The sequence below is a fragment of the Indicator indicator genome, chromosome 12 (genome assembly GCF_027791375.1).
Source record: "Indicator indicator isolate 239-I01 chromosome 12, UM_Iind_1.1, whole genome shotgun sequence".
Lineage (NCBI taxonomy): Eukaryota > Metazoa > Chordata > Aves > Piciformes > Indicatoridae > Indicator > Indicator indicator.
In genome coordinates, this window is record NC_072021.1 from 8,402,283 (window position 1) to 8,425,198 (window position 22,916).

Genomic DNA, 22,916 nt, shown 5'->3' on the forward strand with positions numbered 1-22,916 from the left:
TTTATTGGTAGTGAGTTTAAGTGTGAAGGGGAATAGCCTTCTATGTATAGAAAATCAAATGGATGCGAAGATGTTGAAGTCCAGGTTGTTTTATTGGACAGGGTTAAGTGATGTTTACTGTTTCTTCTCAAATTAATTTGCATGAGTCTGAGCTGCAATAGCAGATCTGAGCAATAGGTCCTGGGAGCTGTGGTGGACAGCAGGATGCCCACAAGCCAGCAATGTGCCCTTGTGGCCAAGAAGGCCAATGGCATCCTGGGGGGTGATTAGTCAGTCATGAGAGGATCTCCTCCCCCTCTGCTTTGCCCTGGTGAGGCTGCATCTGGAATACTGTGTCTAGTTCTGGGCCCCTCAGTTCAAGAAGGACCTCAGGGAGCTGCTTGAAAGAGTCCAGATGCCTCTCAACTAGACTCGGCTGCTCAAGGCCTCATCCAGCCTGGCCTGCTCTCACCCTGCTCTCCCTCAGCTTCAAACCATTCCCCCGGTCCTGTCTCTAGACACCCTCAGGAAAAGTCCCTCTGCAGCCTTCCTGTAGGATCTTTATAGAAACATGCAAGGGCCAAAAGTGCTTTTTAAGAAGAAGAAAACTTGTCTTCATACCCAGGCCTTCTTTCTAAATGTCTTTACATCATTCCCAGCCCACAGTGAGGTGGCTCCAGTGAAATCTTAGCGCTGCAGCTAGAAGCTGTGAAAATGGCAGGCTGCTGCAGGATGTTTCATAATAATTTCATAATAATTCTCCCCTGATTTCACAGTGAGGTACAGAGTCAAACTGCAGCATGGTTTGAGTGCTGGGTGCTTTGAAGCAGCCTCCTAGCACTGAGAGACTAAGGCGGTTGGAAGACTGCCAGGTGGAAGAGCCTGAAGATGCAGCTCCATGTGTCATCTGTTCCTGAAGTGGGCTTACAGAGGTCCTGCTTCTGACCTTTCATTCCTGCTCCAATACCACAATTCTTTGCTTTAATTATTTTAGATGAGTTCAGAGGGCACAATTTAGGATGCAATTTTGAGGCTCATTAAGCTAACCCAAGACTGGCTGCCACAGCCTGTCCTTTGCCTTCTCCACTTTGTAGCAGCACAATAAAGGCAGCGTAGGAACCAGAGCAGGACAAAACACCACCAGCATGGTTTTTCAGGGGCTTTTGGGGGCAGTTGGTTAGGTTTATTTCTTGGGACTTTTTGGATACTTCAAGACCTTGAACTGGCTGTTTTACAGAATCATCCAAGGCACAAATGAGGAGAGACAGCCTCAGTCTGGCATGGAATTGCACACCAAGACTGTGACCAAAGAATGTAACAACACTGGAGATAATTTGTTATGGCTTACTACCAAAACTCTCCAGATTCTGGGATTCTTCATTTCCTAGTCTTTACTTCGCCTGCCACTTCATGTGCTTTGCTTCCTCGGGTGGTCTTTTTATAAGGTACTCTGGACAAATTGAAACATGATTTGGTCAAATATAAGCCAGGGACAAGTTTATTTGGATGGATACAGGTGAGATGGAACAACCAAAAATGTTTTATAAAAAGTAGTAAATAAAGATAACTTTTCCAGGCATCTGGAAGCTTTCAAACCTGAGGCATTCAAGATCTAGGTATGCATTTCAGTGAGCAATCATTTGCCAGCAGTTGGACGTTTCTCACTGGAGGCTCCTGTACCATGAATTTTTCTGCTTGTGGCATACAGCCTGACTCACTCTGACTTACATTGCTAGAAGTAGTGTAGAAGGAAGTTTGTCTGGTTGGGCAAGGTTTGTACATGACATCTTCTGTCTGGTTGGGCAAGGTTTGTACATGACATCTTCTGATCTACTGTGGATTTAGTTATTTTAATTGCCTTTAAGATGCTCAGAACAAATAAAAGCTCTGATAGATACTAAGGAAAAGCTTAGAGCATTTGACTTTGGGATAGTTGATATAACTGAGTGCTCATTCAGCTGAGAGGCTGCAGGCAGATTCTGTATCATGGAAGTCAAATCCCAAATTAATTTACTACATTACAGTGCAGACTCTCTCCATTCTTCATACTCTCATCCATCCTGTCCTAGAAAACACGTTCTGAGACTTTGTAGAATCCTGCCTTGAATCACTGCCAGGGTATTTGGCATTTGCTTCTGCATCTTTTCATTTATTTTACAGAACACTGAATATTAGTCAGTGGGAGAATATTGATATTTGCTCCAGTGAAAGTAAACACCTTTGTTAGGTTTATCATTTCCAGGTCTCACAATAGTGAATCATCTGATATTTCCATATTTAATATTATTAAATTATTTAAACTCTTGCATCTGAAAACATTCAGCAAATTCTTATCTTAAACATACTTATCGTATGAGAAAGGTTTAGATCCATGATTGAACACCTCCTCAAGAAAACATTGATGTGTAGGACTCAGGGTTTTTGTACCTAAGCCAAATATTATGATAGATGCCACCAAGTTCCTGGGACTAGTCAGTGGCAACACACCTAAACCAATTTCACTGCAGGCTGTGACATGCCAATTCCACAGGCGTTTGCCTGTGTTTGTTTGTACAGCCACACTGAGTTAGGTAAATTGGTCTGGCTGTGGTGCTTGAGACCAAGCTTTCTCTTGGGAAACCACAGCCTTAAGGACTCAGAATTGTAAGTCCTTGAACATTTTTTGTTACACTGGTTGTTTTTTTTTCCAGTATACTTAGCACACCAGTGAATGGGAGTTTGTCAGCCTCCTGAAAAGTTCAACTAGCTTGACATGACAAAGTTGCTTTCTGTGAGATCAGATAAACACCAAACCACCACTTAGTTCTGCATGGAAATGTGACCCAGACCCCAGACTGCTAAAACTGCAGTCCTGTACTGAAATCTTAACACTGAAATGTTAGAGAAAGTCATACAAAATCAAGCTGAAATTTCAACTTCTACTTTTGCAAGTGTCCAAGTGAATTATGCAAGCAGACTGCCATGGAAAAGTGCTGTTTCTTGGCTATAACAGCAGAAAAAAAAAAAAAAAGCCTGTGCAAAAATGAACAAGCCCACATCTTGTTTAGAGGAAACACACAACCTTAAAATTTTAACACTGAATTTCAAAACCACCAAGAAGCTAAGACTTTCCATAAAAATATTAATGAAAAATTAGCCTTGAACAAAGTCCCCAGCCAGAGTGTAGCCTACTCTGTTTAAACTGACTTCATTTCTTTAGAAAAAAATACTGAGCACAAAAGTTTCTTCCTGGCCTCTCCTAGGGCAGCAAAGCAGACATAGCATTTGTATTAAGATTAAAGCATTAATTCTGTTGGTGTTAGGAAGGCTTTAGCATTTGCATAGACCCCGGGTACAAGTGGAACTTTTAGGACAGCTTTGATTTGTCAACGTGTGAATCAGTGCTTAACAGAAGATAGCTTCTTCCTCTGCTTTTGGAGAGCTGGAAAAACATTGCCCAAAGAAGCTGAGTTTGTGTTGCTCCTCACCATCACACCTTCCACATCATTCCTGCAGTATTGTGAAAGCTACAACTGGGTTCCTGTGGGGAGTATATCTGTAGGTCCGGGAGCTCACAGATATGTTTGACACGTGGCAAACGAGCGTCATTGGTTTGACAGAAAATTCTGATTGATAGAAAGTTATGGATTAGATAAAATATTTTTTACTTGTATATGAAAGAAAATATTTCAGACTTCTCTGATATTCTTAACTGTCTCCTTTTGGCTTGATTGAATAGTTCCCTTTTTGGAAGACTGCTTGGAATCATATTCAAGGCCAGGTTGGATGAGGCCTTGAGCAGCCAAATCTGGTTAAGATGTGTCCCTGCCCATGGTGGGGAGGTTGGAGGAGATGATCTCTGAGGTCCCTTCCAACCTGAGCCATTCTAGGATTCTATGATATACAGAAATCTTTCTACAGTTGAACTGATACAAATAGAAGAGAGTCTGTCTAGCTTAAATTGCAGGACTGAAGTTTTAATTTAAAACTTAAACTTTATTAGACTGGAAGATGTAATTAGCAGTCTAATATGCTTGTGTCTGTGTCTTTTTATCTCACATGGGAGATTAATACATCAATTTACAAAGTAATTTTTATAATGGTCAGATGAAAAAGTCAATCTTATGACTCACATGAAAAACAAACCAAAATTGTTTTAGTTCAAGTGTTCATCAGAACAACGTAGCAAACTTTGATTAACCCAAAAAAAAAAAAGCTGCTTTAGATAACAGTGATACATCAAGTGAATGTCCAAACCGTTGGAGACTCTTTGATGGAGTAGACAAAGTACTTAGAGAAAAAGCCAGAGAGAAGCTATGCGGTGTTTGTAATTCCAGTTTAAGCACAACAGAAAAGAAGTGGAATAGATCCTTTTTGTGTAGCTCAGTTTGTGTGATAGCAGGGGCTTTATTTCCATGCCAATATCGCTAGTTTTTAGCAAAAGTACTCAAAGGAGGTCAGATGGCACAGTGGTAGGGCAGATGCGATTGGCACTTTGATTCTGTGGCTTCACACTTGTGACTCTTTCCATGATTTATGTCATGTGAAGAATGATCTCAGGATTGGCTGATGGGTTTTGATCAGTTGAGGAATGGCTATGCAGAAGAAATGTTATTTCAGTAGTGTCATCAGATAACCATAATTAACAGGAGAAGCTGGACAAATTATGCAGCTAGAGATGCTTTAGATCTAGAGCAGCTGCACTTCCAAAGATGCTGCTGCTTAGTTATTCTGTTAATTAAAGAATTCTCCTGTAAAGGTTCAGAATGAGAAAATAAAACTGCTAGGAACGTGTACTTTTGGTATTGTTGAAAACTCTGGAGAGATGAAAGAAGTGAAAAGACGATTTTAGAATGTGCTAATTTGGTCTCAAGTATCAGAGTGTGTGTTTACCTTGGTGAGGTTCTTGCCTCTCATTATGAAGACTTTGAGGGCATGCCTCTACCATCCAAATACTTGAACAAGAGTGGGAAACAAAGGAGTTAGGTGGTTAAGGGTGCAGTGACCTCAGGTGGGATTGCTGGCCAATTTCACAAAGCAAATCTTTCCCTATCCTTGACTTTCCTCTGCAGTTATCTGTGTGTGTTCCACAGGATGTGCTGTTTCCTTGCCCTTGCACTAGACAGATATATGTGTCCTGTGCCCTCCTGAACTCAAGGGGTTAAGCTAGTAAAGTTACCTATCTGAGCACATGAAAAGGGAGAATTAGCCACAGTTCCCTAGCTACCAGTGTAGCTTTCAACACCTTTCCTAGGGTGCCTCGTATTGCTAGGATATATAACTGTGAAAGGAGGGGAAAATGCACTGCAGTGATCCAAGAAGTAAACTATCATCCTGACGTGTGTTTGCTAGCTGTTGGAAGCCTTTCCATGTTGCAACTCATTCTGACAGTGAAACTGTAGAATTCTTCTGATTTAAATACCATCTGGTTATGCTCAGAGCTTTAAAGCTATTATCTCAGCATAAAATTTCAGCATCCTATACTTTTTTTCTTCGCCAAACTATCCATTTTTAAGCCACAAATATTTTTCCAGTCCTTTCAGATTTTATCTAAAAGTATATTTTAACAGTATTGAAATAGTTCTTAAACAATAACAATTTATCTTGATAGATGACATGCTGTGTTTTTTCATTTTATTTTAATTAGCCATTGTGGAACCAAATTCCCTTTTGTTTTATTCCTTTGAATACTGTTTAATTATAGTTATCATGCCAAATATCTTAAAGGTTATTTTACCAATACAGTTTCATTTAACATAAGCCATGTGGAATCAATAGTCCTGTTTCCTAAAGTGAATGCTTGGAAAATCTTACATTCATATGTTAAGAGTACACATCCTTTCCTCATTAGCTGGAAAGTACAGGGATTTTGGCACAGGTTCTGTGTGGAAGCATTGTGCAGCTTTTATATGGATTTTGTTTTTAGCCTTTGATGACACTGTTTAGAATAGGAAGTATCTAATAAGTAAAGCATTTTGTCTAATGTGCTGCCAGTGTGTTTAATATATGCCTGGAGGTCTGAAACATTATCTTCTCCACTGCAGTAATATGCATTTAATTCTCTGAAAGCAGAAGGTCGAACCTTTAAAAGGGACTCAAAGTACATTTTAAACTAAAATAATCTAAAACACATGGGATAGGGGACCAGGGTAATGTACAGTTGGTTTTTATGGTTTAATCATGATCATGTTAATGCACACCAGTAGCTAATTAAAGAAAACTTTTATTGTTCATTTTAAATGGGTTATGTAAAGAGTAAGAGAACTGATACAATGCAGCCCGATGATAAATGTTGCCCTTACATTTGCTAGCAGTGAGCTGATATTGCTGACCCTGACATCTTTAAAGAACTGGCCCATTTATCCCATAATAATCTTCTTAGAGTTGTTATACCAAGAGTCATTCCCTCTCATCTCTTTATCCCAGTAGAGGATGATTCCCAAGTTTATTACTAGATGCATTTTCAGGTTAATCATGAACCTTTGTTGGGAGGCTTGCTGCTTGCTGAGCCAAAAGGGATGCAAGAAGTTCCAGTGGTCCTTCTGTACATTTATTTTGTACTCCTTTGTTTTATGGAAAGCTTTTTCGTAAAGCATTACTCACTTGTTCCAACCTTTATGATATATGTGGTAAGAGCATACAGAAGTCAAATTCCATTGTGGAACTAGGTGGCATGGAAAACCTTTATAGGATATGGTGTCTTTAACCTTTCAGGCACTGCTCTGTATTCTGTACTGCTTAGTACTGAGCAGAAGCTACTGACAGCTCTTTGGTGACCTGCCTGAGTGGGTTTGGAGTCTCAGCAATGTTTCTGCAGTGGAATGTCTGCATAGCAGCAAATTCAGCAGTTGGGACCAATTAGCATCCCTTGCAGTAGCCTTCAGTGAGAAACTGTAGTCTGAATGGGGATGGAGACAGAGCTTCTTTCTTCACTTCCTTTGGGTGCTTTGCATAGACCAGCACACTTGATAAATAATTATCAAAAGAGGTATAAGGAAAGAACTAATCTTCAAATCAAGTCTGGTTAGGTGTGAAAAGAGAAGACATGTCCAGAAGCCAGCAGTGCTGTGCTTTCTCCCTCCACTCATACACAAGCAAGGTTTTTCTCCCTGAGAGGCTATCAATTAGTGGATGATGTTGTATTATCAGTGCATAACCTAACAATCAGGTAACTGTAGAAATCTCTGCTGCATGGAGGAGAACCAGAAAACACCAGGTAATACCCATCAGTCATTACAGACCCATGCTTTCAAAAATGACTTTTCATCAGACCAAACTGATGGCTGTGGACAATTAAAAGTTGCTGGGTGTAGCAGCACGTGCCCTCTGCTTCGTTTCAGGCAGCATTTCAGTTAAACGATACGGCAAGATTTTGTACAGTTCCATCCTGTCTGCCTTCTCTTTGCCCTCAATACATGAGTGATGACGTCAGCAGTGCCAGGATGTGGGCAAAGAACTTTATAGTTCACCAGAGAGAGAGGGTGAGGTGTAAAGAGCCTGGCTGCTAGGAGATCAGAAGTCAGGATTGCTTGGCTCTGTAGTTCCTTTTATAGAGGCTGCATTGAGAGTAGGATCCCATTTACAGGTCAGTGATATCAGTCTGCCACAGAAATCAGCTGCAGGGAATTTTATTGGTTATTTGAAAGGTACCCCAGTGAATCTGTAAAGATTGTACCTGGAGCTGACAAAAACCTTTTCAAACCAAACCTCAGCTAGTTAATGGGTCTGGGTTAGCATTTCCTCTCCAGTATTTTTTTTCTAACATGTTCATTCCTTTAAAGAAAAGGAGTGGGGGTCTCTCCCTTTGCTTCATAAAGCACAGTATAAAGGAACCTTTAAAATAAATCTGCTTTGCTTTATGTGCCCCACAACCCAATTTCTGCAGGATATTTAGAATCTAATAATATTGCTACATAAAGAGCAAAGTATGGAGAAATTCACTGCCCTTCATTCCTATAGTTCGTTTGCTGATAAATTTATAAAGACTTGTAACTCATTCTCATATTTTTCAAGAGGAAGTGAAGGTATGGTTTACTCTAGCTTTTTATCTCCCTTTTTAAAGATTTACTAGGGAGGAGAAGATGAAAAGAAACCACTGAAGTGGATCCTGGAACAAAGAAATAAATCATTGAGCCAATGTGCAGCAGCAGCCAGGAAAACCCTAACAGAATAGTGGACACCATCAGGGTGGAGATTGCGAACGAGACAGAAGGCATCGTTTTACTGCTTCCTAAAACCACAGTCATCCCACGTCGTGAATAATGTGTATTGTACTCACAAAGTGCATAGTGCAGTTAGAGAAGCAGGGAAGGGAAACTAAGAGGCTTAAAGGTGCTGAAGCAGCTTCTTTGTGAGAAGCCTAAAAAACCTAGAATTTCCCTGTGTGGAGAGGAGAAAGCTGAGGGGGACATGATCAAGGTTTGCAAAGCCATAGCAACAGTGATAAAGCTGAACGTGGACCTGAACATTCAAATCATGCACTACAAAAGACTGGGGAAGTGCAGTCACACTAGCAGGAGATTGGTTTAAACCAAAGGGGAAAAAAAAATGGAACTTGCTGCATCAGAAGGTTGTGGAGGCCAGACACTGTCACCATTTTCAACAAGGAAGTGGACAAGTTAGGGTCAAGAAATCCAGAAACATGGCGCAAGCAGGTACCACTGGCATCCCAAATGCAACAGCTGTGGGTACTTGAGGAATAGGGGGGGAACAGATTGCATGAAGTGGCCAGAGTCCATGATCTGTCTTGACAAAATCTCCTCCTGGTGTTGTCAGGAGCAAACGACTGCATGGGATGGGTCACAGGTCTGATTGAGTTAGACATTTCTGATATTAGCTCTTGTACAGAGCAGAGCAGAAACACTTCTCCTGGGCACACACACAGGCAATTCTCTATGGAAGCTGTGAATGCATGACTTTGCATGAGTCTGAGGAACTGACCATACATCCTCATCATCACTATTGGTGCTGAATTTCTGCAGGGGTTTCTTTCCAAATATTTCTGCACATGCTCCACACCTTTCATCAGGATCTTTGTAGAACTGAAAAAGAAAAACAAACAAACCCAAAAAGAACCCAAACTCATGTAAGCCTAGAAGTCACTACTCCTTTTTTTCTTCCTTTGCACGTTCTCTTGGCACTTTATCTGCTGTGAGTCATCATGTCATTGGAACAGACACCTGCTGTGTTTTCATGAGTGATTACTGTGTTAGCTTGGCAGATATTTTTTTATAGTTCCCTTTTTTGACACCATATTTATGTAGTGGCTGTTTGCCGCTACTGAAACGGAAATACTTGAGATATGGATATCGTAAGTTAATAGAGGATTTTCCTCTGCAGGTTTCCAAACAGGAGCAGAGAAAAATGGATGTATCTGATGGAGGAACAGTCGAGACTTCTTCCCGTTACAGTGGGGCACAGGACAGTGGGATTGGCAGTGACAGTGTTAAGATCAGGATCGTTCAGATCGAGCAGCACAGCGGCACCAGCCAGCACCGCATCGCCCGCCCCTCCCGCCACTCCTCCATCGTGAAGAACCTCAATTTCATCCCCTTTGACATCTTTGTTACAGCCAGCCGGATCTCCTTGATGACTTACTCGTGCATTGCCTTACAGAAACCAAAGTCTGCACAGGAGCAGAAAGAAGGTGAGAGAATAAGCAAAAGCTCCTTAGACCTTCCCGAAGCAGGCTCGAGCAGCAGCCATGATACCAAGAAGGCCAGTCATCCGTGCATTTCCTCCGTCACAGCAGATGATCTTTTGAGCAGTAATGTTCCCTTGTCTACTGGGAGAAAGCCAGGTCTTCTGTCCCTGGAAAGCCTGCATGCTTCCACCAGATCATCCGCTCGACAAGCCCTGGGGATAACCATCGTTCGGCAGCCTGGTCGCAGAGGAACCGGGGACATAGAGCTTCAGCCTTTCCTCTACCTCATTGTATCACAGCCCTCTGTGCTCCTCAGCTGCCACCACAGAAAGCAGAAGGTAGAAATATCAGTGTTTGATGCCGGCCTGAAAGGAGTGGCCTCAGACTACAAGTGTACAGGTAAGAGCATTTCACGTTCACCCCTGCTTGTACCTGCCAAAAGAATTGCAGGTCTCAAAGTTACTGGAGTGGTGGAAGACAGCTGAGAGACTTCTGGGATGTATTTGAAAATCAATCAGTAAATATACTCATTCTTGGGATTGAATCCCACAGCCTCAGCTGTTGGGTTGGAAGGGACCTTAAAGGTCATCTAATCCAACTGCCCTGCAGTCAGCAAGGACATCTTCAGCTAGATCAGGATGCTCAGAGCCCCATCCAACATGCCCTGTAGTAGTTCCCAGAGATGGAGGATTTACCCCTCTCTGGGCAACCTGAGCCAGGGTCTCACCACCCTCAGTACAAAAACTTTCTTCCTTGTCTCTAATCTAAATCCTCCCTCTTTTAGTTTCAAGCCACCACCCTTTGTCCTGTCACAACAAGCTCTGCTAAAAAGTCTGTCCCCATCGTTCTAATTGGCCCCTCTAAGTACTGAAAGGCCACCAGGAGGTCTCCCTGGAGTCTTCTCTTCTTCTGCAGGGGTAATTTCTCATTGCTTATACAAAGATGTTTAAACTTACATAGTTAATCTGTGTAATAAATATGTAGGCTAGGTCCAAAATAGGCTACTAAAAGCTCTCCATCATCATGCTCTGTCTATGGATACAGCATGTGTGCTGCCTAAGAATATTTTATGCGTGTTTTGAAGCATTTGGAAAAATTGGTTTGAGTCAATTCTGTTACATGATGTTGAAACCTTGACTCCCACTGCTTCACCAGCAGTGGATTGAGCTCTGTGAAATTCTGTGTTGTGCTTTGCTGCTTTGAACATGTGTAGAAATGAAGTTTTAAATACTGTTACCAAGCCACATATATTTTATTGGGGACGAGGGGGTTGTTCATATTTTTTTAATTATCTCAAATTATTAGAGCTTAAAATTCAGGATCTTGCACATTAAGCTATCACTTTTTTTGTGAGAGAGTATTGCACAGTGGCTGAGACACAAAACCTCATGCAAAGAACTTGGCTCCTCTGTCACTAGCTGTACTGAAACATGGAAGAAAGAAGAACTTAGAGGATAAACCAGGAAGAAAGAGGCCAGTTAAAAGTTGAGCATTCTCAGTGTGTTAATTAGCAGTTAGCAGCAGCACATTTCTATTATGCCAGTGTCTGTGTTTGAGAGCATTTGCCTGCCTTGGAGCTAAAGACCTGATGGTTGTGCTTTCAATTTCCTCAGTCCTTCTCTCCAACCAAGTTCACTGGCAAGTCAGTTAGGAGAAGGAGGAGACTTACCAGGTCATTAAAAACATTAGCTCAGTTTTATGAAGGATGTGCTAAACTGCTTCATTCCTATTTTAAATTATCTTGCTACAGTCAGGCATAGGAACTTCAAATCAAAGTGAACAGATTAATGGAATAAATACTAACTGCTTAATAAAGACCATTAAAAAGCCTGGCTGCTCACTGACTTTATTTGTAAGATTCTGCCCCTTTGCTCTGCTGAGACTCCACCTCCAATCCTGCCTCCAGTTCTGGTGTCCCCAGCAGAAGTACACAGAGCTGTTGGAGTTGAGTACAGAGGAGGCCACAGAGATGATCCAAGGGCTGGATCACCTCTGCTGTGAGGATAGGCTGAGGGAGCTGGGGGTGTTCAGCCTGGAGAAGAGAAGGCTCCAGGGAGACCTTCGAGCTGCCTACCAATAGCTGATGAGATCCTACAGGAACACTGCAGAGAGACTTTTCCTGAGGGTGTTTAGAGACAGAACAAGGGGGAATGGTTTGAAGCTGAGGCAGAGCAGGGTTAGACTGCAGCTTGGGAAGTAGTTCTTCAGTAGGAGAGTGGTGAGACTCTGGAACAGGCTGCCCAGGGAGGTTGTGGCTGCCTCCTGCCTGGGGGTGTTCAAGGCCAGGTTGGATGAGACCTTAAGCAGCTGAGTCTAGTTGAGAGGTGTCCCTGCCCATGGCAGGGAGGTTGGAAGTGATGATCTCTGAGGTCCCTTCCAAGCTGAGCCATTCTAGGATTCTGCAGAATTAGCCTGAAATATGCTGTAATCCAACCTTTTTTATTCTGTGCTCATCCTACATGTACCAGAAGGCATCTGCTAACTGTTAGGTTCTGCAAAGGGAGCAGTGACCATTTCCACTTGCAGTGGGTGCAATTGTTTTTAATGTCATCTTGTAAGCTGCTTTGGTAAATATTTTTTTAAATCTTTATTTGCTTTGTTTCAGGTAATGTGATCCAGATACAAAATTGCCTCATTTCCTGAGCATTATGCTCTGGGCATTTTTGAAAAACCTTTTTTCTATTTGTTTGTTTGTTTATTTTCAAAGAGGAGGTTGTGGTGCTTGGTTGTTGTAAGGGAGAGAAATATCTCAGTAAATATCTGTTAGAGATGGAATTTCTTCAACTTCCGCCAGCAAAGCCTTTGCAAAAGCCAAGCATTGTGAGGCCATCCAGAATTAATCCTGATTTTTGTTTAATTTTTTTTTACACCCACGCCTTGATGGCAGGGGGTCCATGAAGAGCAGATGCAGTAGCTAAGACCACATGTAACCTCTGATCTAATGACAGGCCCGGGCTGGATGGAGAGCAGGGCAGGCTGGCTCAGCTGTGAGGCAGAGAGGATTTCAGGGCTGTTTCCTAGCATATCATTGAGGGAGTTCTGCTAGCCTGTCACCTGTTCCCCTTCAAGTACATTTATTGTCCAGTACATCTATGTCCATGAGGGAGGTTGGGGGTATTGCAGCCCCCACCCATAAAGACAAGCTGGCCTGGGAATGCACATTCCTCAGGTTACTGCAAGTGCTCAGTTTTTAACTTCCTGCCACAGCACTTGCAAGCACGCTAGCAGAAATGTTTTCCCACTGGTGTTCTGTAAATTCCGCTGGAAACCACTTTTCAAAGAAGCCCAAACGTTGCACTGTGGAGTTTGAAATGCAGAGATGATTGCAGCCCCAAATGTGATTCATGCACTGAAAGAGAAGTGTGCTGCAGAGCTCATTGCTCTGGGTAAAGGTCCCTCTGAACAGCCCAAGCTGCCATTCCATGCACACACTCCGTAGCCCTCAACCCTGCCTGATGGCTGATGGAGTGCTGTGGAGTGCTGTGGAGCTCCCCCATTAAAGTCTTCATGTGCTATGCCCTGAGCTATGCTCAGCTATGCCCTGAGCTGCCCTGGCTCTCAGCTACAAACTGGAATTAAACCACAATTTGGAGAATGAAAATCTTCAAGATGGTAAATGGCCTCACTCATTTCCTTTCCCCCTAGTCCTCTTTCTCTTCAGAAGTTTAGGTGTTGCTGTCTGCTGTTGACAGAGGTGATAGAGGTGAAATCAAAAGCTTACAAAGTCGAGTATTACAACGACACTTCGTGGGAGCTGAGATCTGGACCTTAGCATGGATAAAAGTGGCTTTGGATGTTTGGCTGCATTCAACAGTAGACCTTTTTTTTTCCCCCTTAAAAAACCCAAACGAGGGAGAGAAAACAGGGATGTGTTGAAGGCCTCAGCTTGATAGATGTTCAGCTGCAGTCTTGATTGTAGTCTGTGCTCATTGTTTTGCCATTTTTCCTTTGCTGCCACAGACAAGATTTTTCTCCTGCCACACACAGATTTTTCTCCTGCCACAGACAGATTTTTCTCCTGGTGCAGAGGATAGAATTTCTGACATCTTCACCACCCTTCACTTCTCAAGTCTTTCTTTTCTCTCTCAGTTTGCTGTGGAGTAATTCTAGCCTCCCTTTGTACTTACATATGTACCCCTTGGGTTTTCTCCAGCATTTTCTTCATACAAATAACTGCAAATTTGAGTGTTGATTTTTGGGAGAATCATAGAAAATGGAAATGACCTATTATAATACATTATTCAAACCAGTTCCCTGCTGATGTATAATTGTTCCCTATTGTATATTTTGTAGTGTTCTGTCAAGTGGTGGTGTTGGGTTGTTGGTTTTTTTGTTTGGTTTTTTTTTTTTTCAGATTCTGAATGTTTCCAACGTTTCATTCATTTCCTTGAGGGAGAAAAGTCCTTCAGGAATTCCTCACTTTTCAGCCTAAATTTTCTCTTTTTTTATCAATTGCTTCTCTTGCAATTCCTATGCCCTTGGCAGAGGGGTTGACTGATTGATATTTATTCCTTCCCTGGTCCATAACCCTATGAAAATGCATGTGCTGTTTTCTACCTTAGATGGTATTTTAATCTAGACAGACATATTTCAGTCTTTTGGCCTTTGATGTAAATGATTTTTTCTTACCCAGATACATTTTGTAGCTTCTGTTTGGAACTCCCTTCAAGTTTTGGAGATTTGCACCAGGTCTGAAACCTTTGGATTTTAGCTTTCTTCTTGTTATGTATAAACATCTTTATTGATCTATACCTGGCACTGGAAGGCAGCTCTAAGGTCCTCCCAGAATCTTTTCTTCTTCAGGCTGAACAACCCCAACTCCCTCCAGCCCTTGGATCATCTTTTTGGCCTCCTCTGGACTGACTGCAGCAGTTCTGTGTCCTTCTTATGCTTGGGACACCAGAACTGGAGGCAGTATTAGAGGTGGGATCTCAGCAGAGCAAAGCAAAGGGGCAGAATCCCCTCTCTTGGCCTGCTGGCCACAATCCTCCGGAGGCAGCCTCCTGAGCTGCATTAGCACACAGCACCTGAGTGTTTATATGAATATTTCCAAAGGAACAATGACTTAGAGATCAGTTAAATGATGCAGTTATGTTCATTGCATACTGTCCAGTACTTTGTACAGTGCTTTACACTATGTATTCTGAAAACCATCAGCATATCCCTTATTTATGATGAGCTACTAGCATAAAGCAAGATCCTGTAGTAGAGCCAAGTCAGAGATAACATCCCTGTTCAGAAACTTTTGTTTCTGATGGTAAAGATCTTTTACTATCACTGCTTTCACTAAACTAGGCTAATTCCAAACACAGGAAACAAAATACTCCCTAAAGTAGTTTCCTATAGAAAAGGGAATGTGTCACATCATTCTGGTTAGTGTAATTAAAGGAGAGGGCTAAAAATCATAAAAATGTATAAATTCACATGGAAAATATACAAATCTGTTGCATGCAGTGACAGCTTTTAAATAACTGCTGAGGGCTGACTTTGTAAATGTATAGTGGGAATAAAGGGAGGGCAAGGCTGTAATATATATATGCCATGCAGTACAAATACTGCTGTAAAGTCATTGCCTGAAAATTGGTCAAATAAAAACAGAAGAATGTGCTAACTTTTGATCTTTTCCATATAGATCTAAAGTCATGATCAATTGGTTTCAGTAGGTTCTTTGAAATCACATAAGGGTTCGTATCTGCCAAGTTTTATATGAATCACATGATAAGGTCAAGAAAGACAAATTCCAAAGCTGACTTTATATACCCAGTCCACATATGACTGTTCTACCACCATACCATATGTTGGCTATAACAGTGGGTATGGAAATACCACTCTTGAAAGCAATCCATTCTGTAAAACCCAAATAAAGCAATTATAGCAGTTTCTAATTGACTGAAAATGGAGAGAATAACATCAAAAGAGGCTTTTTACACTACTGGTTTTGCCATTTCTGATATGCAGAAAATAAAGACAAGAACAGCAGTGGGAGGAAATTAATTTTAATGAACCATTAGAGACTGATCAAAGGAATACAGTTCAAGGTGGTATGCAAGAATAGCCACTGTGTAAAACTCCAAGGTCTATCACCATACTAATAATGCTGAGTCCTGGTAGCATTCTGGTGTTTTAGCCTTTTTTGTTTATCTTTGCATTATTATTTTCTCTACCTGACAATGAAAATACAGTCTAGGAGTAGCAGGGTTTGAGCACAGATTCTCTTGTAAGGACTGCTTAAATGTCATTGAGATTAAAGCTAAAATTGTGTGCTATTTACATTTATCTTCTGGTATCTGTTGCCTTTTATTCATACTTTACATGCTATTTTTGCAGGTTTTCTACATTTTCTGTAATTACAGCTTTGCCCTCTTGCCTGTATATGCATGGATTGTAATGCACATGCATCTGCCTGCAGGCACAAATGCTGTGGGGAACAGTTGAATTAGGAATGTTATTTGCTGTGCTGCACTTTAACCTTTTTAATTTTATTTAATCCCTTTTGTATGTTATCATAGTCCTGGAATATCATTAATGACTGTGATTGTTATCATACCTGTAGATCCTGGGAAGACTTTACCAGAAGCTCTGGATTATTGCACAGTTTGGTTGCAGACAGTAGCCGGAGAAGTAGATGCTAAAAGTGGCATTCCACCTCCTCTTATCACTGTGCAAATTAAGGACTTCCTTAATGGACCAGGTAAGCACTTTAATCTCTTATTTTGTAATGTCATCTAGTTGTGGATATGCACACACAGGGACACACATTAGATCATCAGAAAAATGTTGTATTCTTGCTAGTGAATGTGCTATTTTCCTCCAGCAATTACCCCAAACTGAAATGAAAGTTGAGGAATGATCAGTCCTGTACCAGTCATAGGTTTAAAGTCTCATTACTTGTTTTCTACTCTTCAAGAAGGCTGCGGTTGACAGATTTCCAACAGAATGACACCTACCTTCTTTTAGCCCTAGAACAACTGAAACTTACAACAGTTATGTTTATAAAAGCTGACTTTTAAAATGTTTCTGAATATTTTTATAAACTGCCTTCTCTTGGGTTTTTTGGAATCTACATACCTGGCATTGCCTTCTTATTATCTCAAGTGGTAAAATTTAAAAGACAGTGATACTGTGCTTTTTTAAATTAACACAGAATAAAACTGGTGTAATATGAAGGTTTATTAGCATTTACTTAAAAAAATGTGACTTGAAGTTTCACTCCTATAGTGTGAGAAGCTCTTGCAAATTGAATTATGTCATCCATTCTGTTTTGTGAATTTTGTATTTATATTACTATGAATAGAACTGAAGTTATATTAAAAGTTAGAAAATACTTTTCTTTGTACCTGTGCCATCATAACATCATTCCTCATGTGCACATTTGTTATAATTTGTTGAATTATGTAATTTTATTTTTTTTTCCCTTGACTATTCCTACTCTACTCAGCACAGAGATGAGCTGTTACCAGTCATTTAGTGAGCAGCTCTTCAGTACTGGGCTTTCCTGTTCATCCAGTTTCCTGTTGATTTAGTCTTGCAGCATACTGTCTAAACCTGACTCAACAGCACAATTCCTTATTTCCTCTACCTTGCTTATTGCTGTAGGATCTGGGCATTACAGAAATACAGCCCTCCCATGGTGGGTGATGGAAGAGTATGTCCTCACCGTTTCACAGAAAACAACTGAGGCATAGGGAATTAATCTATTACTCTATTTAATCTCACAAAAGCATATAAAGCTTCAGATTTCCTCCAAGATCTCTCCTTAGCCAAAAGGAACTTGTTTTAATCATCTTTTTGCTGTTAATTGGAACTATCGTTGCACATGACTCAACAGTAATTGCTCTGAATTTTCATTAAATGTTTTGCCAGTATAATACAACAAAGCAGCTCTGCATTCCTTTGCAGATTTTTCTGACCTTGCCTGTTGCCACTATGAGATTCTTTTCAAACCTAACCTTTACCAAGAAACCTTCCTTGGGGACTGGAAGTTTCATTGGATGAGTAATGGAAGGCACTTTCCATATGTGATTGCATCAGAAGAGCAAATGCAGAGTTCTGAAAGCTTGACAGCCTCTTAACAGGCTACTGGAAAATCAGTTCCTATGTCTCCTGCGGGGAGAGTCCTCTAACCACAACTTCTTCTAGGATGAGGTAGCTTGGCCACCAGCAGGCCTGGAGAAAGTGTCTACATCACCAGATTCTAACTAAGCTGGCAGTTGTTTATTGAGGACAAGAACCTCAGCAAAACTCCTGAGAGTCTTGTGAGGTCCCTAGAGGAGCAATATTTGTGATGGGAGACATCACAGTGAGTAAATGGAATAAATAAATGTACTGCTGGGGTACACTTGCACTGCAGGCCTCAAAGACCTACTCTTCTTTGGTGAACATTTGGCAAACAATGTTACTACTAACTGGCATACTATCTAAGCACATACTGTGTGTTTTTCCATATTGATTTATGTTTATGTGTTTTGTAACTGCACTAAGGGAACTGTTAACATGCACTGGAAGCAGCAGTAGGTGCTGCCTGTTTGCTGCAGCTGATCTGTTCTGAAAGTCAGCACACTTAAAAGCTGTGCAGACAAAAATGTAGCAGCTGGGATAACGACACAGTTTTCCATATAGATTCGAAGTATTCAGAGCTGAGTGGTTTAACTGCAGTGTTATTCTTCTTACAAAAGATGTTGTTATTGTGCTGAGGGTTAAATTTCAAATACAACAATCAAATGTGCCTATGTGTTACGATGCAAACTACTACACAGGCAGTTAAAATAAAAGAAAATTGCAAGTGGTTCCTAGTGATTGCTGTGTTAGGTAAAACTGATAGTCTTTGTAAATAGTTTGTCAGCCCAGGCAGATAAGTAGATAGTATTCCATAGAAAAATTGTTTGGTTTCACCACAAAGGAAGCCAGGATGTCAGTCCATATTAGCTTGAAGATGAAAAAAATACAGCAAGTAGCTAAACTTGGAAACCACTAATTAAATGAGAAGAATGGGATGCGTTAATGCACTTCTTGCCACATGAGTTGATTATTTTGTACATTTTTGGCAACTAAAGAAAAATGGTATTTCTTCCAGATTTAAGGTAATAGGATCCTAGAAGAAAAAAGCATTCATCACCAGGCCTGTGGGAACAGATCTTAACTTTAACCCACAGAGTATTGAAAGACTATTCTTTCTCTTTCTAAAGTAACTAATTATTTAAATTTTTGTAAATTTTATCTACATCAATTTGTAAGACACTTTCTCTTTTATGGTCAGTCTGTTACTGAATTGTACATCTAATTCTTTTCTAATACATAGAAGTGAACTATTTGATTGCTTCAGCATTAGATATTATTCATTGGATGAGGAACAAATATGACTTTTCTTAATAGGTTTTGGACAATTATTCTCTTTGCCTTCTAGTCCTTGCTTTGGATTTTTATTTTTTCATCATCTATGCTCTCTTAGGTATAAAAGCTGTCGTTGTGATGTATTCTTCCTGCATGCAAATGATACAAAACATGTTTATGAAGTAAACCTTCATACAAATTGCATTAAACCAAAGATGGTTTATGCCAGAGTGCTCTCCTCATCTTTCTTGGGAAGACCTTAGGCTAGATGTGAAATACGTGTGGTTATAACCAGTAATACTAAGAAATTTCATGTCCCACTGAAAGATAAAGTGACAACTAGGGGACCTGGGCAGTTGCTCTTTCCTGCCAGTTCCTCCCTGGTGCACTGTGAGGGGAACAGCACAGTGATCTAGGGTTATGCATAAAAAGCTAGAAACAAAACCCCACCATGGTCTCCTGCTTTTTTTCCCCACTTTTTGCAGGGGCAACAATTGTACCCATTAGCAAGGTCAGTGGCTTGGAGAAACCTGGAAAATAGCAGCTACCAGAAACCCACTAGAATAATATCTCCAGCAGGTGATAGATTAGTTGGAACAAATTGGAACCATTGCACTTCAGCAATCCTGGTTTCTTTCAAGCTGTTTTAAAAATGTCGTTATTTTAATACACAATATCAGCCCTGCGGAACAGTCCACAGCAGGTTAATTTGAATCATATGATGTATCACTGCCCTCAGCTGACATGAGCTCCATTCCATGTGTGAAGCCATAATAAATCCATTCCCAACCGAGGCAAATTCCCTGTGAGAAGGTGAACTAATCCAGGCCTCACACTGGCATGTTAGCCCTCCATAATTGAAAGCAGGGCCACCTGTTCCCAGCACAGTTAGCCTATAGAGAGAAAATTAGCATTAGATCAGATACCTAATATATTGAAAAATCATTCATACTCCTTGCAAGTTCAGCTGTGGGCTGCTTAGCATGACACCACATAGGAACCAAGGAATGTGTCCACTTGATCCCAGTTTAACAGTTTTGTTAACCATGGTGTTCCTTACCTTTGAAATGAGAATTTTTTGATTTAATGAGAGCTGACACGTGAGAAGGGGAACTAGCCAGGGTGCAGACTTTTCTAATTAACTCTGGATCATTTGCAAAACTTTTGAGCTTTCTAGTAGTTTTTTTTTTTCTTTTTGCTCTCTTACAAACAAGTTTTTAAAGCACTGACACTGTAGCCATGAAATGATATTTATTTGATTAAGGGGGCAAAGAGAAATATTCCAAACAGGTGTAGCAGCCTGTAGGTATTGCTTTGGTTTTGATACATCTATTGGCTACAATTCCAGTGTAATAATGCAGAAAATTATCAAAGGACCTTTCTCGAAGCAGTGTCCACAACACTTACTTGAAATTTTGTTTCTTAAATGCCCAAATACTGAAAATTAAAACTGCACACCCAAGCCACATGCCTAAGTTGGAAAAGATTTTCATGGTATCTTTTTCTGTCTGTTGGCAGGCTTATGAACCATTTAAAACATCTCATGAGGTTCCCTTTTATTTTTTTCCTGTATGTCTTAATGTAGATATATTATTCAGCAGCTAAGCAGAAAATAGAGAGTTAGTATTTATGAGTTCTTTTCTTTTCCACAAATGTGCTCTATGACCTGGAGCAATTTATTTCATCTCACCGTGCTGTGCTTCAACTTCTCTGACTCTCTTTTGAGGGTTAATGTGTGTCTTACCTAGGGTTTTACTTTACTTCCCACTGCCCCCATGACAGTTTTTGGCCTTGCCACCCAGCCTCCAGCACACTTCTGGAGTGTGTTTGGTAGTTGCACAGCTGCTTGATTTCAGTCAGCATTCTGTGTTCAGCAGTTAACCCTCCATCCTTTATTAATGGTGTCTTTGGTCTTCTCAACCCACAACAATTTATTTTCATTCAGTTGTGATACTTTTTTCTTTAAATAATAGAATTACATCACTCTGAGCCTTGTCTGAGCTCTCAGTCCCTGGCACTGGCTATATAGAGCTGTCACCTTTGTGTAATGTCAACAACATGCTGTTTCGTGGAAGTGGGAGTCGTTACTGCTGGGGACACCCTGTCTGGCTCAAGTAGACTCAGCTTGCTGAAGGCTGGAGTGTCCACACCAGCCTTAAAGAGCCGCTTCTGTGGGGCTGCAGCACACAGATGGCAGCAGGCAGAAATACTGAGGAGTGACTACCAGCCTCTTCCAGACTAATTGGCATCTGTCTCACAGAAGCAGAATACAAGATGGACTGCAGATGGCCTCTGAAACCTTGTCTCAAGTTTCTTCCTTCTCTTCCCTTGATCCAAATTGGGAATGATGAATTAGAGGATAAAAACAATTAGTTTGTATTCTTCTCGCTTTTCAGTTTCTTTTCATTTGTTTCTCTTTTGATGCCTGACCAGAGACAATTGAGAACAGTACAGCTAATCTTTTCTTGACTTGTCTTTCTCTTTCCCATTTTTATAAATTCGATTTTTGCAATTCAGCCATTTCCTCGTTACCGAAAGGCCACCCTGACACCAAATCAGAGTCAGGGCTCAAGATTACCTTTACCTTCCTCAGATTTCCTGTTAGATTCCTTACATCAGGATGGGTGGCTCCTAGAGAAAGAATATTACTCGTGGCAAAATGTTTCATGCCTGTTGTCTGCTCCTCTCCTGTTTAGGAGTAGGAAATTCAATCCTCCTAAGAGTTTAGGGAAAGTAGTGTTTTTCTTCTATGGCAGTGCTATTTATTTAGTTTAATATTTTACAGCCTCCTTAGGGTAGGGGAGAGTGAGACCATGTCCAACCTGAGGGAAAAAGACCTGACCTCTTCTGTGTTAGCTATGAGAAATGAAAGATCCGTTCCAGAATGAGAAGTATGAGAAGGGAACACGTTTTTGGAAAATGCCTGATTTTTCTCTCTCACAGTCCAACATTTCTCAGAGTCTGTGAAAAGATCCCAGCATTAAAAATAAAGCTTATAAAAATTTTAATAACATTTACTTTCTGGGTTTTTATCTTAAGAGTACACTATGGTGGTTTATTACTCATAGAAATAGTGACCTGGTATACATTAAGTCATGGTATATATTAGAATAAGCCTACTGGCTTCAGTAAGAGCTGGGATTGACCTCAAGCAGCTTGCTAGGAGCTCTGTTATTTTTGTGTTGCTTATTCATCCTTAGCCTACCAATTGAAAGTCCTGTTCAGTAATATCATTATCCCAAGCTCACAGAATAAAACTTTATCTTCACAGTACAAATCTGAATGTCGTGGAGATCAAGGGCAAAATACTCCTACTTTATCTGACTTTTTTTAATCTGAAGCTCTAAGTAATAAAATGACCAAGAAATAAATAGTTTCAGACAGAAATTTCAGCAGGCTGCTCATAGGTTTTCTTTTATAGATGTTATGATTTTGTTCAAATAGACCATATTGAATCCATTGGCTTTTTTGTAATAGATTTCAAAATACATAATAAATGTAAGTAATATGATGACTAATGGGTCAAGTGAAGTTGGAACTTTTTAAATGAGAAAATAGCTGGAAACAGTTTTCAGGAAATTATTCCAGTTGATTTTTGGTCCCCCACAAGGTGTACATTAACATAAACTCTGTAGAATCGCCTCTGGGACCTGAATTCCCTCTCTGATTTCATTATTGCAACGTGATTCCTTTCCTTTCACTGTTAAGTCATCTCCTGGTGTGGTGGGAGCATATAATAAGTGTAATTTATTTATATTTATCTAATCTCCTTTTAACTCAATAGTTATTTCATCATTCTGTTTCCTAGTAGCTGTTCAGAAAGTTGTGAAGGGTAATTAGAAACTAATAATTGACAGGCAGGGATTTAGAGCATAATGTAAGAGATCTAGTGGAGAAAATGAGAGAGGGAGAAAGACCGATTCACATTGTACACCCGGTGTTACACTGCAGTTATATTGCTTTGATACCATACAGTTTGGTCTGA

At 40.5% G+C, this 22,916-nt stretch overlaps 1 protein-coding gene across 2 annotated transcripts in view; it reads left to right on the forward strand.

The window, feature by feature from the left end:
* The window catches only part of VPS13B (vacuolar protein sorting 13 homolog B), a 316,612-nt gene that overhangs the window by 209,539 nt on the left and 84,157 nt on the right, over positions 1–22,916 (forward strand). For both annotated transcript variants that reach the window (XM_054385615.1, XM_054385616.1), the window contains exons 33-34: positions 9,298–10,000; positions 16,155–16,292. In XM_054385615.1, the coding sequence (XP_054241590.1) occupies positions 9,298–10,000; positions 16,155–16,292 (841 nt within the window). The remainder of the gene's footprint in view (positions 1–9,297; positions 10,001–16,154; positions 16,293–22,916) is intronic.